The 16,276-nt window shown below is 37.4% G+C and overlaps 2 protein-coding genes across 2 annotated transcripts; one reads left to right on the forward strand and one right to left on the reverse strand.

Annotated features, from left to right (window-relative positions):
* Positions 1–139: 139 nt before the first annotated feature.
* On the reverse strand, positions 140–4,553 carry LOC127432474 (CD44 antigen-like). Its single transcript, XM_051683628.1, has 8 exons — positions 4,340–4,553; positions 3,454–3,619; positions 3,203–3,342; positions 3,022–3,099; positions 1,523–2,203; positions 1,140–1,226; positions 948–1,026; positions 140–870 (listed from the first exon to the last, which is right to left on the reverse strand). The coding sequence occupies exons 1-8, from the start codon at positions 4,407–4,409 to the stop codon at positions 675–677; spliced, it is 1,497 nt and encodes a 498-aa protein (XP_051539588.1). The 5' UTR covers positions 4,410–4,553; the 3' UTR covers positions 140–674.
* A 1,798-nt stretch (positions 4,554–6,351) lies between these two features.
* LOC127432644 (methylthioribulose-1-phosphate dehydratase) lies at positions 6,352–13,837 on the forward strand. The gene is made up of 7 exons (XM_051684004.1): positions 6,352–6,529; positions 6,762–6,862; positions 6,950–6,998; positions 7,113–7,230; positions 7,305–7,440; positions 13,348–13,515; positions 13,596–13,837. Exons 1-7 carry the CDS (start codon positions 6,476–6,478, stop codon positions 13,693–13,695), a joined length of 726 nt encoding a protein of 241 aa, XP_051539964.1. The 5' UTR covers positions 6,352–6,475; the 3' UTR covers positions 13,696–13,837.
* Positions 13,838–16,276: the final 2,439 nt, after the last annotated feature.

Below are 16,276 nucleotides of genomic sequence, written 5' to 3' on the forward strand. Positions count from 1 at the left end.
TATATATATATATATATATATATATATATATATATATATATATATATATATATATATATACCGTATATATATCATTCACACATTTTATTGAAAGACTCATCCCACTGTAACTGTGCTCTAACTGAGTGTTGACAAAATACATCTTTAGGGGTACTTTAATAAATGCCTTTTTCAAATGCAAAGATTCACAATTGCTTCATTACAAGATTGGAAATTATTTCTGTGATTCTTAAAAATATTGCAGCTTCTTCTTACATTCAAAAAGTGTATCATATCTCACACAGACAGTACATAGTACTTACGAATGGATGTTGACAACCAGTACAAACATTTTTTCTCACCATATCATTCTTAAACATTTGTCTATAAGAGAGGAGCATTATTTATGTCCTATTGAAAAAAATAATACCTTAAAAAGCAGGCCTCAAATAAGAAATGTAAAAAAGGCTGAAAATGATACTGTGGCAACATAATGGAAGCAAATTGCACTAAAAATCTGACTGAGCAGAATAAAAATCATCATAATATCAGTGTATTAAGCAGAGCAGCAGAGTTTAACAAAATCAGAATACACTATCTAAAGTTCTTATAAAGTATATTTGGTTTCAATGCATTTTGAGTGCTTCAGTCAAAGCTTGGGCATTTCATGTCCATAATATTTCCACTTTTTAGCCTCACTTGTGCTGCATCAAATATTCTCTCTCATGCTCATCCACACAGGTAACTGTAATGTCCTCCTTGGTATCATTCTTCAGATTCCCAACGCTCATCAATGTCACCATCTCCTGCTCTTTCTCTGAAAGTGGCAGTGTTGCTGCTTTACTGTACTCTTCAGACGTGATGTTTTTGCTCTGTCTTGGTCCGTACCACCTAATGAGGGAGTTACATTTAATAAACTGAAGCTGGAGTGCAAAATCTGACGAAAGAAGTGAAAAAACCCAACTTACATGTCTTTTGTGGCAATAGCAGCAAATAGGCACAGTATGGCTCCAACAACCACACAGAATGCAAAGATTATCAGCCAAGCTGCAGAGGATAGAAGGTGGTGAGAATAAGATAAATAAACAGAGTTATATTATGTTAGTCAAATTAAGAACAGAGAAAGTGATGGCATCTGTCATACTGTTACATGAACTTACTAGGTGTACCTTCCCCCTCTTGACCAGCTGATGTTGGAGGTGAATCTGGACCAAGGACATCATCATGCTTTCGGCTTTTAGGTGGGACTGGAGATACATTTGTTATGAGACGTAAAGGCATGATTAAACAAATTCAACAACATTCAAGTTATGTACCACATGATATTAATAATAGAAAACAATGATATTGATTACTTATTTACATGACTACAATGACTAAGAAAACAGATCATCATGATAATATGTAGAAGTACTGTAGAGTGAGATATCTCTCATTGTGGAATTAAATGGGCAAAGATCTGAATTCAGACTCAACTCTGTATGTTGCCCTTTATTACCCCAACTCTGACAATATCTAATGAAAGCAATGTTGGGACCTTCACCTTTTGAATTGGTATCCTGTTTTGGAGCATCCTTACGAACCTCCTTATTATTGTTTTGGAAGGTTTCTTTATCAGCTGCCTCTGTAGTAACTGGCCTTGTAGTGAAATGAGTAAGCTCAGGTTCTATTGACAGTATCCCAGTATCTGATCCTGATCCACTGCCCTCTGTCTCAGGGAGCAGGAAATTGGTGATGATAGAGAATGAGCTCTTTCCAAAGTGGGGCTTGTTTGTAGGACCTTTGGTGTCTTCTGTGTCTGTTTCTTTAGTGGGTTCCTCCAAGGAAGGAAGAGTATAAGGTTTCATGTTCATATTGGCTATATCAGGGACAGTTGTCTGTGTCACACTGTTTTCCCCAAGTATATGAGTGGTATTTTGCATATGAGTTGTTTTTGGGACCTCCATGTCAATCGGTTCCTCATCTGATTTTGCAGTGGAGAAATCTTCAGAGCCCATAAGGTTTATTCTGACCAGTTCAGGGTCTTCAAATGGTGTTGTGCCACCACGCTCTGTTTGAAGATTTGAGTCTACATTTTGTTCTGTGTTTAAACCACCTGGGGTGGGGATTACGTCATCATTCCGAGGTGAAGTTTCTCTTTTTACGATTTTTATTATCTTTTCCTCATCTACTAGGAAGCCTTCTGTCTCGGCCTCCTTAAGAATGTCGTCATTTGGTTTTCTGTCTTTTAGGAGGAAAAAATTGAAAACATTACTGCAAGCCAGTGCCTACAAGGGATAATTCACCCAAAACAATGACAATGCTGTCATCAATTGCACACCCTCATGTTGTTCCAAACCTGTCTGACTTACTTTCTTCCGTGGAACACAAAATGAGATGTTAGGCAGAAAGTTAGCCTCGTTCACAATTCACTTTCATTGCATCATTTTGCAATACAATGAAAGTAAAAGGTAACTCAGTCCCTACCATTCTACCTAACATCCCCTTTTGTGTTCCACTGAATGACATAAGGGGGATTAAATGATGACAGTTTTCATTTTTGTGTGAACTATCCCTAAATAATTAAGTGATATATCAGTGTTTTGCATTATTGTCCTGATGCCAAAGGAAGAAGTATAAAGGAATGTTGAGTTTTGAATTAAAGTCTGCACACACATTATATAGCATAGTATATTTGTTATTATTGCATTAGAGACTTCCTTAAAAACAGAATGTTCAAATCAAATCAGCAACCTTTTTTTACCTGCTTCACAGTATTTTTTGGTTCATAAAGGAGAAGGTGTGTAAAAAAAAAAAAAAAAAAAAAATTAGGTCACATGAAAGATTCAGTGTGACTAATCTTCTGGTTTAGGTGTGGTGAATAATGAACAACGAAGTGTAAGTCTGGTGCATGTCTTGCTTCTTCGCAATACACACACATCAACTCATTATGAGCCTTTACCAAGTAAAAATAAAACACAAAAAGTCTAAGTGATTGTTGCTTTTTCAGTTCATCAATATGTCAATCTAGGTACTGCAGAATTTAAACAAGACAGAACTTACTTGTTGTGACTGTGTTTCCATTGGTATATGTCTCAGGTTCGGACTTAATGGAATCTTCACAGTTTTGATCAAATGAATCTATGCCAGGGGTACATGAAATGTCAATAAGAAACCTGAAAACTTCTTAAAGCATGTTTGTTTTTAATATGTTTCTGAATGAGACTTTTAACACTCCACTCACCTGATGGGTTAAAGCAGTAGACATCAGAAAGATATTCTGACTCTTCAGCATGGAAGGTTACCTCAGTAGAACTGGATTCACAGTTTGGATCATTGATATGTGGAAGGAACGTGACTTTCTGGCCATCAATCCAGCCATATCTAAACAAAGGTGTGGAGTTAATTTAAAAGTACTCCCATGAGGCAATTTTAAATGCTTTTATTTCAGAACATGCTCTGGTCCAAGACTATCGTATAGCCTTTTTTCCCTACCTGCATGTTCTCAAGCCATTTTTAAAAGCTTCAGTGACCTGCTCCACTGTTGCCAGTTTATAGCCTGAATTCTGACACAATTCCAAAGCCTGCTGGAAAGTCAGAGAATAATGGCTGGTCCCTTCCACATAGAAAACACTAGCAAAGCTGCATCTTCCACCGTTTCCTATCAAAAGATATATTAATGTGAATATTTAAAGATGGAAATCTTCATGTATATACCATGTATAGTAATGATTAGTTTACAAATGAAGGCCAGATGCAGGCTTTGTGTGTACGGAAGAACAATTTAGCAATTTAATAACTGAGGTATCATTAGATGAACTAAGTTAGATGAATAGAGTTAATGATTCATTGCATTTACAGACTTGTGATCAACTGTAACTAATCTAGGACATCTGCAAGCCTCAGATTTTTTACATGCTTTGACTAGCACACAATTTTTAAGAGATCTATTCTGCCCTACAAAGGCAAAACACATGGTTATGCACTGATTAGAAATGTACAGTACTGTACAGGAATATGTGCATAGCTTTGCAAACTAAACCTAACCCGATTTTGGTTTTAACTCAGTTTACTGTATTAGCACATTTTTTAAAAGTTGTAGCATATGTCACAGTCTCAGAAAGGAGGCTTGTGAGATAAATGTCCAGAAGAACTGACTGACGATTTTATATGAACTCTAAACTTAACAAGTCATGACTTAAGCTATCATAACATCTCAAATGTATTTAAAAATAAGATAAATGTGGGTGCACTGAAAGTGCAATTGTAAATTGCAGTTATCTTTACCAAGACTACAATCTGTAAAGACAGATCAAAGGAGAACATTGCCTCACTAGACGCACCACAAAGATAAAAAGGTAATGCATTCAGCATCACTCACCCTGAGCTGGTGCTGCTTGAAGTAGAGTTGGCGATCCAGTAGCAACCAGTACAAGTATCAAAGTCCACATGGTCAGTGCTGTGTAAGAATGCAACTGTACCTGTTGGTTGGCCCTGAACCAGTGTGAAAAAGCTTTGATTCTGTTTGAGTCTTTGTGGTTCTCTGAGCCCTCTAGACATGTACCTCACCTCTTTTATATACTCCGACTAAAGTACTTGGTGACACACTCTGAGCTATGATGGATGGTACTATGAAGTACACACCCTCTCCATTGTCTCCCTTACTTCCTTGATCTGTGTGTCTGTGAAGTCAGCATTAACTTTCCAGACACCTTTACATAAATCACTTTAGATAAATCCACCAACCTGATGACAAACTTTGCAAATTTGCATAGTGAACAATCAGTTTGTGTATGCTTTAATGTCAGTATTGCCTGTAACTGCAAGCATTGGGTGCCACTATTTGTAGGCTAACAGGACTATGATCTATAAAATAGAGACAGTCACTTACAGAGAAGGCATTGTGTGAAATACTTTTGTTTTGTGTTGTGTTGTTCCTTGCTTATATATATATATATATATATATATATATATATATATATATATATATATATATATATATATATATATATATATATATATTCAACATGACATTACAAAGCTAAGCAGTGGGAGAAGCTAATTCATGGTGAGAAGAGTGGCCTCAGGGATAATGAGTCACTTATAACTTTTTTTAAGTGGAGTGGCTGACTCAGGTGAGTAAGTTTCCTCCCCCTCATGTGTGTTCATACATGCTCACTTCCTGTTTCGAAGGGAAAGCACTGGTGGCTGGAGAGGCAGGAGGTTATCAGAAATCAGAAAAGTGAGTGCTTTGGTTTTCATGTCTGATCTTGTAGAAACAAAACAAGGAAATTGAAATTCATGAGACGATTTCTTAAAAAACGAATTAGATAATGAAGTCTAAATAAATAAATACTAAGACACATGGATTACCTGATAATAATGTGGCTGAAGCTAATATGAAGCAGTCTTGGGACTATTTAAATGAAAGTCAGTACTTATATATTGATTGTTTATTGATATACAGTATATTTATTTTTTTTGGAGCAGAGTTATGATCATAAGAGAAATGAATAAAAGGTTGTCAGTTCATGATCAGTTCATTAATAAAAGTTCTACATGTCAACAGCCAAGTAGGACTGAAAATCAACACACTCAAGCATGTACAAAAACATGAACTTAACAAATCAGATGTAAAGCTGGGGGCATAAAAACAGACACTTCACTTCTTTTGACAATTTTTCATAGATCCCTCCACTGAAATTCCCTTCGATTGCTCTCCAGTTTATGTCCACATGGCAAAATTTGAACTCACATACCCGCCATTACATGTCTTCCATAATATTTTCAAATACATAGAATTATCATGGGAATAAATGAAAAAGATATACTCTTCTCTTAAATGTATTATTTTTGGTATGCAGTCATTATATAGGCCTAATTAGCTGTTAAAATCTAGCTCCCATGTACCCAGAATATGTGATCCATAAATTTTAGCATCCAAGCAAGAACATTTATTTTAAAATAAATTTTTTTAAGTGATTCACAATACTATGATTCATATAACACCCAATAGTAAGACACAAACTCTATTATATTGTAATATTGTTTTTAATTCATAGTAGTGACACATATTTCCATGCTACTCTAAAGTAATCCCACCTGGCACCAAATAAAATGGAGCAGATCCATTAATAAAATGCAATATAAAAATGTAACAAAACTAAATGCAGTGCACATGTCAGTCTTTCACACTATACTACTGGAATATTAGGCTATAGAAAATTAGAATATTATAATTTTTCTGCTACCGTTTCAGACTGTTGAATATGTCAAAAATTGTTTCTTCTTTTTTCTTGTCTTGTCTTATCTTGTCTTTTTTTTTTTTTTTTTTTTTTTTTTGCGTCCTTAAGGAGGACTCTTATTATCGCATAAAGATCTGCTTTCTTCACTTCCGCCCTCCGCTCTTGCGAATGCGTATTAAAGTTGGGTCGCTGCTCAAAACCTTTGAACTTTACATTTGATCATAATAATATATTGTTTTTTACATGACTAGTCGTGTTTAAATGCTTTAGATATGTCGTCGGTCGTGAGCTCTGGTAATGGGGAGTGCAACGCAAAAGAAATAGGGGTAAAACTCACAGCTAAATATAATATTCTTGTCCTGTCGGTTTTATAATGCAACCAAGTGCCTAAAATACCCTGTATGTAATATAATACTCACTGTATGTCTTATAAGCCTATAACGATCCTCCTTATCGAGACAACAACATTACATATATTATAATAGTATTGTATTCAGTGTCCTGTGTGTTTTGTGGTTGTTATTACAGTAACAGATCATATATTATTATTAATTATAGGACCAGGAACATCCTCGCGTGCTGATCCCAGAGCTCTGCAGGCTCTTCTATGAGCTGGGTTGGGTGACAGGTACAGGGGGAGGAATAACCCTGCGGCATGGGTTAGTCAATAATGAAATCGAGTTATGCAATATTCCGTTTATTTTAACTCAGATATGTATTGTGAAATATGTCATTTTCTCCTACAGAGACCGCATTTATATAGCTCCCTCAGGTGTTCAGAAGGAGAGAATACAAGTAAGACATTTTGTCATTTTAAAATGGACCACAAACCACTTTTGTGTAGCTGAGAACATGGTAATCCCTTTATGAAATAACACCAAAGAACTATCATTCCATCCTTGTCCATAGCCAGAGGACTTGTTTGTGTGTGACATAGATGAGAGGGACATCAGCTGTCCACCTCCACAGAAGAAGTTGAAGAAAAGCCAATGCACGCCCCTCTTCATGAACGCCTACACTATGAGAGGTACGCGTCTGTCCACACACAAAGTATTGTTCCTGTTTTTTTGATGTATTTGTTATAAGTTGACATTTTCACAGGAGCTCAGGCAGTTATCCATACACACTCAAAGGCTGCTGTCATGGCAACTCTCATGTTTCCTGGGAAGGAATTCCACATCACACATCAAGAGATGATCAAGGGGATTCGAAAAGGAAACTCGGGCACAAATTACAGGTTGGACTTCCTGCTGAGATGCTTCACTTGTCTGTTATCCCACTCATGCCATTTCACATTACTAATGCCTATTGTGTTCTTGTCAAATGAAGTATTACATCCAAAAAAAAAAGAACAACTTTCATGGTCAAAGAAAGGGGTTTTCAAACTTTTTTGATGCCACGATGATCTCCTTGCGAGGGACCCCCTGCTTAAAATACTGTATAAAGGCAGCTATGTATTTTCATGTTAGAAAACCTATTTGTACGGTGCGAGAAAAATAGTGAGCATGATGCTGTAAAGACAACACGTTGTTTGCAAAATAAAATAATTGGCATTTAAGAAATTATTTAAATGTTATCTGGAAAATATTTACTCTGTAGTCAGGGTTCCCACGTGTCCTGAAAAACCTGGAATTTTGCAATGCAGTTTTCCAGTCATGGAAAAATTGAAAAATACCTATATGTCCTGGAAAATAATTATAAGTATAATAGAATTGTTTGACTGTGTCGCTAAGAAGGTTTTTGTTACATACACAAAACATGGTAACGATCAGGACTCCAAATAGGAGTCAAATACAGATTCGTATAATTTTGTCACTGTCCCTGGCGGTGCATTGTGAAACAACATCAACGGTTAACTATCATGAACAAATCCCTATCACATACTTTCTCTGTTCATCTGCTGTCATCTCTGCATTGCTTCAACAAATAGTTTAAGCACTGATATAGTACAAAATAAGATTTATTTTGTTCCAACATTGCTTTGGTGTTAACCACAAAAAGATTTGAGTAATAAACTTTAGACAACGATGACTGTCTTCACACCTCGGGATGTGAATTAATTTTCAATAATTCAATGATCAGAGTCTGCTTATACCACGGTTACCACATGTAGTATGCAGAAAACACGGTCAGAATCACGGAATCTAGTTATAAAAATGACATTAGCTATAAAACACAGAATGTCATGGAATATAACACATTCTGTTTGAATGCATAATTAATCCAATTAAAATTGCAATATGTCCTAGTGTGATAATTAAACTGCAAAAGTCTGTGATTTATTGAATAAATATATAACATGCAAGTGATGTGCACTTCAAAATGAATGTGAAGCCAGCCGGTCATACCATGAAAACACCTCATCATGATCATCAGGAGCGCTTGTGTGTGTGTGTGTGAGATGATAGAGATCTCTCCAGAGATGTTCAATCGGGTTCAAGTCTGGTCTCTGGCTGGGCCACTCAAGGACATTCACAGAGTTGTCCCGGAGCCACTCCTTTGTTATCTTGGCTGTGTGCTTAGGGTCGTTGTCCTGTTGGAAGATGAACCTTCACCCCAGTCTGAGGTCCAGAGCGCTCTGGAGCAGGTTTTCATCAAGGATGTCTCTGTATATTGCTGCATTCATCTTTCCCTCGATCCTGACTAGTCTCCCAGTTCCTGCCGCTGAAAAACATCCCCACAGCATGATGCTGCCACCACCCTGCTCCACTGTAGGGATGGTATTGGCCAGGTGATGAGCGGTGCCTGGTTTCTTCCAGACATGACGCTTGCTATTCAGGACAAAGAGTTCAATATTTGTTTTATCAGACCAGAGAATTTTGTTTCTCATGGTCTGAGAGTCCTTCAGGAGCCATTTGGCAAACTCCAGGCGGGCTGTCATATGCCTTTTACTGAGGAGTGGCTTCCGTCTGGCCACTCTACCATACAGGCCTGATTGGTGGAGTGCTGCAGAGATGGTTGTTCTTCTGGAAGGTTCTCCTCTCTCCACAGAGAAACGCTGGAGCTCTGTCAGTGTGACCATTGGGTTCTTGGTCACCTCCCTGACTAAGGCCCTTCTCCCCCGATCGCTCAGTTTGGCCGGCTGGCCAGCTCTAGGAAGAGTCCTGGTGGTTCCAAACTTCTTCCATTTACGGATGATGGAGGCCACTGTGCTCATTGGGACCTTCAATGCTGCAGACATTTTTCTGTACCCTTCCCCAGATCTGTGCCTCGATACAATCCTGTCTCGGAGGTCTACAGACAATTCCTTGGACTTCATGGCTTGGTTTGTGCTCTGACATGCACTGTTAACTGTGGGACCTTATATAGACAGGTGTGTGCCTTTCCAAATCATGTCCAATCAACTGAATTTACCACAGGTGGACTCCAATCAAGTTGTAGAAACATCTCAAGGATGAACAGTGGAAACAGGATGCACCTGAGCTCAATTTTGAGTGTCATGGCAAAGGCTGTGAATACTTATTATGTACATGTGATTTTTTTTTTTTTTTTCCGTTTTTTTTTTTTTAATAAATTTGCAAAGATTTCAAACAAACTTCTTTCATGTTGTCATTATGGGGTATTGTTTGTAGAATTTTGAGGAAAATAATGAATTTAATCCATTTTGGAATAAGGCTGTAACATAACAAAATGTGGAAAAAGTGAAGCGCTGTGAATACTTTCCGGATGCACTGTATTTGTATCCTGCTTTTCATTACTACATAAATATTGTTCCTAAGCAGCTGTACTGAAAATATTTCTCTACAACTCTCAGTGAGCAAATTAAAAGTGACAGTGTCGAGTCACAAACTATTCTCGAAATTATGTATGTTGCAAGGAGAGATGAATACTTAAATTAGAAATATTTTTTTCACAAAACTATATGTAGAGTTGTATTTAGCTGTGGAAAATAATGGCTGTCGATAGATTAAACTCATGATTTTCGACCAGTCTTTAGGCAACAGAATGAAACTGTAATAATGTCATATTAAAAAGATTTTGCATTTTTTTGCGGACCCTGTAACCCCCCCTGGACCCTGGTTTGAAAACCCCTGCTCAAAGAAATTTGTGTGTCAGTATCTAGAATAAAGCAATAGGCCACAAGAGGTTGTGCATGGCAAAATGGTTATATGATTAATTAATGGTAGACTGTTAACAGTGCTGTTTGTGTATTAATATGCCAGTAGAATTTTTATAGTAATTTTAGCTTTGAATGTACAGTTGAAGTCAGAAGTTTACATACACTTAAGTTGAAGTCATTAAAATGTATTTTTTACCACTCCACAGATTTAATATTAGCAAACTATAGTTTTGGCAAGTCGTTTAGGACATCTACTTTGTGCATGACACGAGTAATTGTTTACAGACAGATTGTTTCACTTTTAATTGACTGTATCACAATTCCAATGGGTCAGAAGATTACATACACTAAGTTAACTGTGCATTTAAGCAGCTTGGAAAATTCCTGAAAATTATGTCAAGCCTTTAGACAATTAGCTTCTGATAGGAGGTGTACTGAATAGGAGGTGTACCTGTGGATGTATTTTAAGGCCTACCTTCAAACTCAGTGCCTCTTTGCTTGACATCATGGAAAAATCAAAAGGAATTAGCCAAGACCTCAGAAAAACAATTGTGGACCACCACAAGTCTGGTTCATCCTTAGGAGCAATTTCCAAATGCCTGAAGGTACCACGTTCATCTGTACAAACAATAGTACGCAAGTATAAACAACATGGGACAACCACGCAGCCATCATACAGCTCAGGAAGGAGATGAACGTAGTTTTGGTGCAAAAAGTGCAAATCAATCCCAGAACCACAGCAAAGGACCTTGTGAAGATGCTGGAGGAAACAGGTAGACAAGTATCTATATCCACAGTAAAATGAATCCTATATCAACATAACCTGAAATGTTGCTTGGCAAGGAAGAAGCCACTGCTCCAAAACTGGCGTAAAAAATGAGACAAAATGATGAAACAAAAATTTAACTGTTTGACCAGAATGACCATCGTTATGTTTGGAGGAAAAAGGGTGAGGCTTAGGGTTAATGTGAAGCATGGAAGTAACAGCATCATGTTGTGGGGGTGCTTTGCTGCAGGAGGGACTGGTGCACTTCACAAAATAGATGGCATCATGAGGAAGGAAAATTATGTGGATCTATTGAATCTCAAGACGTCAGCCAGGAAGTTAAAGCTCAGTCGCAAATGGGTCTTCCAAATGGACAATGACCACAAGCATACCTCCAGAGTTGTGGCAAAATGGCTTAAGAACAACAAAGTCAAGATATTGGAGTGGCCATCACAAAGCCCTGACCTCAATCCAATAGAAAATTTGTGGGCAGAACTGAAAAAGCGTGTGCGAGCAAGGAGGCCTACAAACCTGACTCAGTTACACAAGTTCTGTCTGGAGGAATAGGCCAAAATTCCAGCAACGTATTGTGAGAAGCTTGTGGAAAGCTACCCAAAATATTTGACCCAAGTAAAACAATTTAAAGGCAATGCTACCAAATACTAACAAAGTGTATGTAAACTTCTGACCCACTGGGAATGTGATGAAAGAAATAAAAGCTGAAAGAAATAATTCTCTCTACTATTATTCTGACATTTCACATTCTTAAAATAAATTAGTGATCCTAACTGACCTAAGACAGGGAATGTTTTTGTAGGAAACAGTATGTGTGAGCTAGGAATTAATTTAAACTGTCCTTATTCTACGTCATTATTATGTAAGAAAATTTATAATGGAATTAGTCACGTTCGACAACCATTATAAGCAAGATAAATGACAAATAAGTAGATTATTTGTCTGAATAAAATTTTCCACCATTAAAATCATAATAAAACGTCTCGTTGTATCCGCTCACAATTTCTATTGTAAGGAATTTGCTTTAATAAGGGAATTATGATTAATTAACTTATTGGAGTAATATTATTCTCATGGCTTATTGAAAATAATATCACACACATTTAGGTATAGCTTTGAAGTGAAATCTTTTAAAAACAGGGATGAGATTATTTATCAAAATATACCACAGTCAAATTATCTTTGAATACAAACAAACTTTATTGCTATTCTAAACATAAACTAATCTAACACATACAACATGAAACAGGTTGTTGAGTAAAGTGACAGAATGATCAATACAGAGAAAATTAACTTTATGGAGTCTGTTGACAATGCCTTAAGAACCATTTATCCTTCTTTGAGTCTAAATCGATTTGCAATCGGATTACCCAAAGTATTTAACTAATACACCAGCACTTTGAGCAAAAGTCTGGAGATGTACTTGCATGTCGTTGCGTTTCCTTTTGTTGCTTGGTTCTTTGGCGTTTGAAGAAAGTTCGTTCCGTCGATGTCTTGGACTCTGTTATGATCGCGGATAGTTATTGTCTGGATGCATGATGTGGGCTTTGAAGCAAGAGGCCGTTTTCTAAGAGAGCGTTCTTCCGTGGTAGGGAAGTTTTTAACTGAAATAGGACACCTTTGGGGTGCGGCCAGAGCCAATCAGAAGTGGCTTTTCAGAGTCATATGGTCGACTGGTCAGTCCTTTTCAAAGTTGATTTACGATCCTTTGTGTGAAGGATTCTTACACGTCCCGCTCATACCAGTGAATGTTTAATCATGAACTTTTATATCTTGAAAATGGTGCAAGAGATATGACATTCGTTTTCATCAACATTTCTACGTAAACAAGCAAGCATTTACATACAAAATATGACATACTTTCAAAAATATTATACGTGCAAGTAACAATTTGGTCTTACAGAGGGTTTAAGTGTGTGGAACAAAGAAGGGTCGTCTTTATTGGTCAGCTCTGTCATTACAAATACTAGTTTGAGATTAAGCAGGCATGGGAGAGACGGTCTCCTTCAGCAATTTAGGCACCATGGATTCGTTTTTATGACTCTCTAATGGCTCGGTGGGGGATCTCTCTGATCTGTGGAATGTGGTTTTGTGTTCATTTGATGGCTTCGTTCATGGATAATCTTACATTTTCTATGATTAAATGTCAGGAATTGTGAAAAACTGAGTTTAAATGTATTTGGCTAAGGTGTATGTAAACTTCTGACTTCAACTGTAACTCATCTAAACAGAATTTATTGTCATAACGTAACATTTTTATAATACTGCTTTTATATTTACTGTATGTATGTATTCTGATCCAGGTATGATGACACTCTAGTTGTTCCAATTATTGAGAACACCCCAGAGGAGAAAGACCTGAAAGAGCGCATGGCCCGAGCCATGGATATGTACCCCGACTCCTGCGCTGTTCTCGTCCGCAGACATGGGGTGTACGTTTGGGGAGAGACCTGGGAAAAAGCAAAAACCATGTGAGTTAAGAAGTGAAATGCACACATCATGGCTGTGTTTTGTGTATGTTACATTGTTTTTAATCTATATTATTTTTCAGGTGTGAGTGTTATGATTATTTATTTGACATCGCTGTTCAGATGAAACGATGTGGCCTGGATCCCTCGGCTGTTCCCACTGAAGCTAAAGGCATTGTTTGACATAATTGAATATCTACAATCAACAACTGTAATCTTCATGTTTATTAAATATTAAATGATCTTTTCACATTGTTTTTAAAAATGTAAAATTCAGTTTTTCTAATTTAAGATTAAACATTTACAAACTGATGAAATTGTTTTTAATGACCTTCATAACAATATTTGTATTTTTTTACAATCAAAGTTACATGTGAATTACCTGCAAACAGAACAAAACTTTAAGAATGCAGCCACGCAGAATGCCAGTCCAGAACAGTATGAAGCTGATGAATGTAATTCTTTTGTTTAAATACTCCGCTCAATAACCCGCCCCATGCGTGTGCGCTCCACTCAGCCGCTCACGGCCCAAGCTGACACTTGCTCAAGTACCGCTCACGCTCAATGGTAAAAAAGCGTTCGCTCAAATCCTGCTCCGACATTAAATGTCTCTGTAGGATACTTGGTTCCAAGCACATACACAGGGGGTAGCTACAGTGGCCCAAGCAACTGCCCCTTTGCCCACATGGGCTGAGGTGCCCCTCTGGGTGAAATATAGACTATAGGGCGACATTTATTACATTATCAAATGATTAGTAATGTACACATCTGAAATTATGTGATTGTATTGTTGTGTTTTTTTTATATAAAATCTCGCTGTTTATTTTGGACTGGTTTACAACGACTGTTAGATAATCGGGTCTACCAGACCTTCTTTATCATTTGTAATCAGTCTAATATTTCTCTGTTAGCACACATGTCATTGAAAATCTTCAAATAAGGCCTTAAAGAAATTTCTGTTCTAAATTACCTTTATTTACTTTAAACAAGTCATCAAACATGCCTCTAAAAGTGATAAAAACATCATGGAAACGCATACGCGCAAATTTGCGCTTTTCAGTATAAACTGGACCCGAGTGACACAACCGACCCAGAAAAACACAATCTTTTCAACTTTAAATTTGTTCAAATCCTTTATGGCAGTAATGAAAACATGGACTGGTACCAGGAAAAATATTGCAGGTAAAAGTGAAAATCATAATTGTTTTTCAGTTGTCTCCACGGAATGATTATACTGTAGATTTGATAAATGAATAGGTTACTGATTTAATGCTATCAGACTTTGGGTCTGTAAATTAAAATGAGCAATTTCTCATCCTAATTTTGTGTTCAGTTTTAAGGGGTTTATTAAGATATCCAGAAAACAGCAGTGAATGTTATTCTCTTTTTCAGTATTGTTGCTTTATTAATATTCCTTATAATTTCATATGTACGAATCATATGCTATCTAAAGAACTGTGGTTATTTATATAATAATTATTATATTAGTAGATAGCATGTTGTAATATCCGAGGTTGTTTCCCCTCCTACCAACCACCAGAGGGAGCCCTCTCCCAAATACTGATCGTCTCCCATTTCTTCCATGTATAAATAGCCATTCACCTCCATTGTTTCTTTGTGAAGTATTGCCAGTTTACCCTAAAATACCAATTGTTTTTCCATTGCCTTTACTCTTTGTTCTCATGTTATGACCATTGCCTGTTTTACTGAATTTACTGCTTTTTGGATAACCCTTTGTTTTGTTTGCCTGATTGGACTGATTGTTTGGTATATTGGATTTAACTGCCTGCTTACCGACTACGTACATCTGCCTGCCGATTTTGATTGTTTGCTTGTGTTCTCTAATAAACTTCCTGCACATGGATCCTAACACCGTCTCCATGGCCAGTTCATTACAGAATACTTCGCCAACCTGGATTCAGCAGAAATCTCACAGCTCCAGGCCGCATTCGCACACTAGTGCGAGGTTTTAAAGGGTTATCAAGACCAGCTGAACAATTTATGAGCTGCCAACGAATGTTTGACTCATTACATTCACTCACTGCCAGCTCCCCATGCTGAACCGGTAAGCTTTGCTCTCGCTGATAAGTTTGATGGTTCTGCTGAAAGTGCCGGGGTTTTTTATGACAATATAAAGTCTATTTTTCCAATCAAACTGAATTATTTAATCATGATGCCAAGAAATGTGCCTTTATGATGTCACTGCTTACAAGATAATCCCCCAAATCCGCCCAAAGCACTTGATTGGGCCGCTGCTGTTTGGGACAAATATCCTCAAATCCAGGTCTCGTTTGACTACTTCAATCAACAAATCCACGAAGTTTTCGAGTATCCAGCAGGTGGTCAAGATATCTCTGTTCAGCTGCTTCATCTACGCCAAGGCCTTAAATCCGCAGTGGATTATGCAGTTCTGTTCAGGACACTAGCGGCTCAGAGTGGGTGGAACGATGTCGCTCTGAAGTTTTCCGCAAAGGGCTTAACCTAAAACTCAGGGCGGAACTGACATGCAAGGGTGAGGGTACTACTCTTTCTGAATTCATAACCATGACTATCAAGATGGATAACCTGCTTTGGAATGCTCCACGGCGTCAGTTTCTCTCCACCTCTAATTCTACAGTCTCAGTACAGGCCCAGGCATCCACTGTATCACCTGAACTCATGCAAGTTGCTTACGCTTGTGTCTCTATGGAAGAACGCCAACATCAACAGAACGAAAAGCTTTGCTACTACTGTGGTTTACCAGGTCATCTCAATGCTGCATGCC

The sequence above is a fragment of the Myxocyprinus asiaticus genome, chromosome 1 (genome assembly GCF_019703515.2).
Source record: "Myxocyprinus asiaticus isolate MX2 ecotype Aquarium Trade chromosome 1, UBuf_Myxa_2, whole genome shotgun sequence".
NCBI classification, from domain to species: domain Eukaryota; kingdom Metazoa; phylum Chordata; class Actinopteri; order Cypriniformes; family Catostomidae; genus Myxocyprinus; species Myxocyprinus asiaticus.

What these genes read in the sequence shown, in the direction of transcription:
- LOC127432474 (XM_051683628.1), bottom strand. Translation starts at nt 4,409, where the DNA reads ATGTGGACTTTGATACTTGTACTGGTTGCTACTGGATCGCCAACTCTA. An exon ending in CTACTGCTTTAACCCATCAG is followed by an intron (nt 3,100 to 3,202) that starts GTGAGTGGAGTG and finishes CCCCTGGCATAG; the next exon opens with ATTCATTTGATCAAAACTGT. An exon ending in ACAGGATACCAATTCAAAAG is followed by an intron (nt 1,227 to 1,522) that starts GTGAAGGTCCCA and finishes ATGTATCTCCAG; the next exon opens with TCCCACCTAAAAGCCGAAAG.
- LOC127432644 (XM_051684004.1), top strand. Translation starts at nt 6,476, where the DNA reads ATGTCGTCGGTCGTGAGCTCTGGTAATGGGGAGTGCAACGCAAAAGAA. An exon ending in TTCAGAAGGAGAGAATACAA is followed by an intron (nt 6,999 to 7,112) that starts GTAAGACATTTT and finishes CCTTGTCCATAG; the next exon opens with CCAGAGGACTTGTTTGTGTG. An exon ending in GAACGCCTACACTATGAGAG is followed by an intron (nt 7,231 to 7,304) that starts GTACGCGTCTGT and finishes ACATTTTCACAG; the next exon opens with GAGCTCAGGCAGTTATCCAT.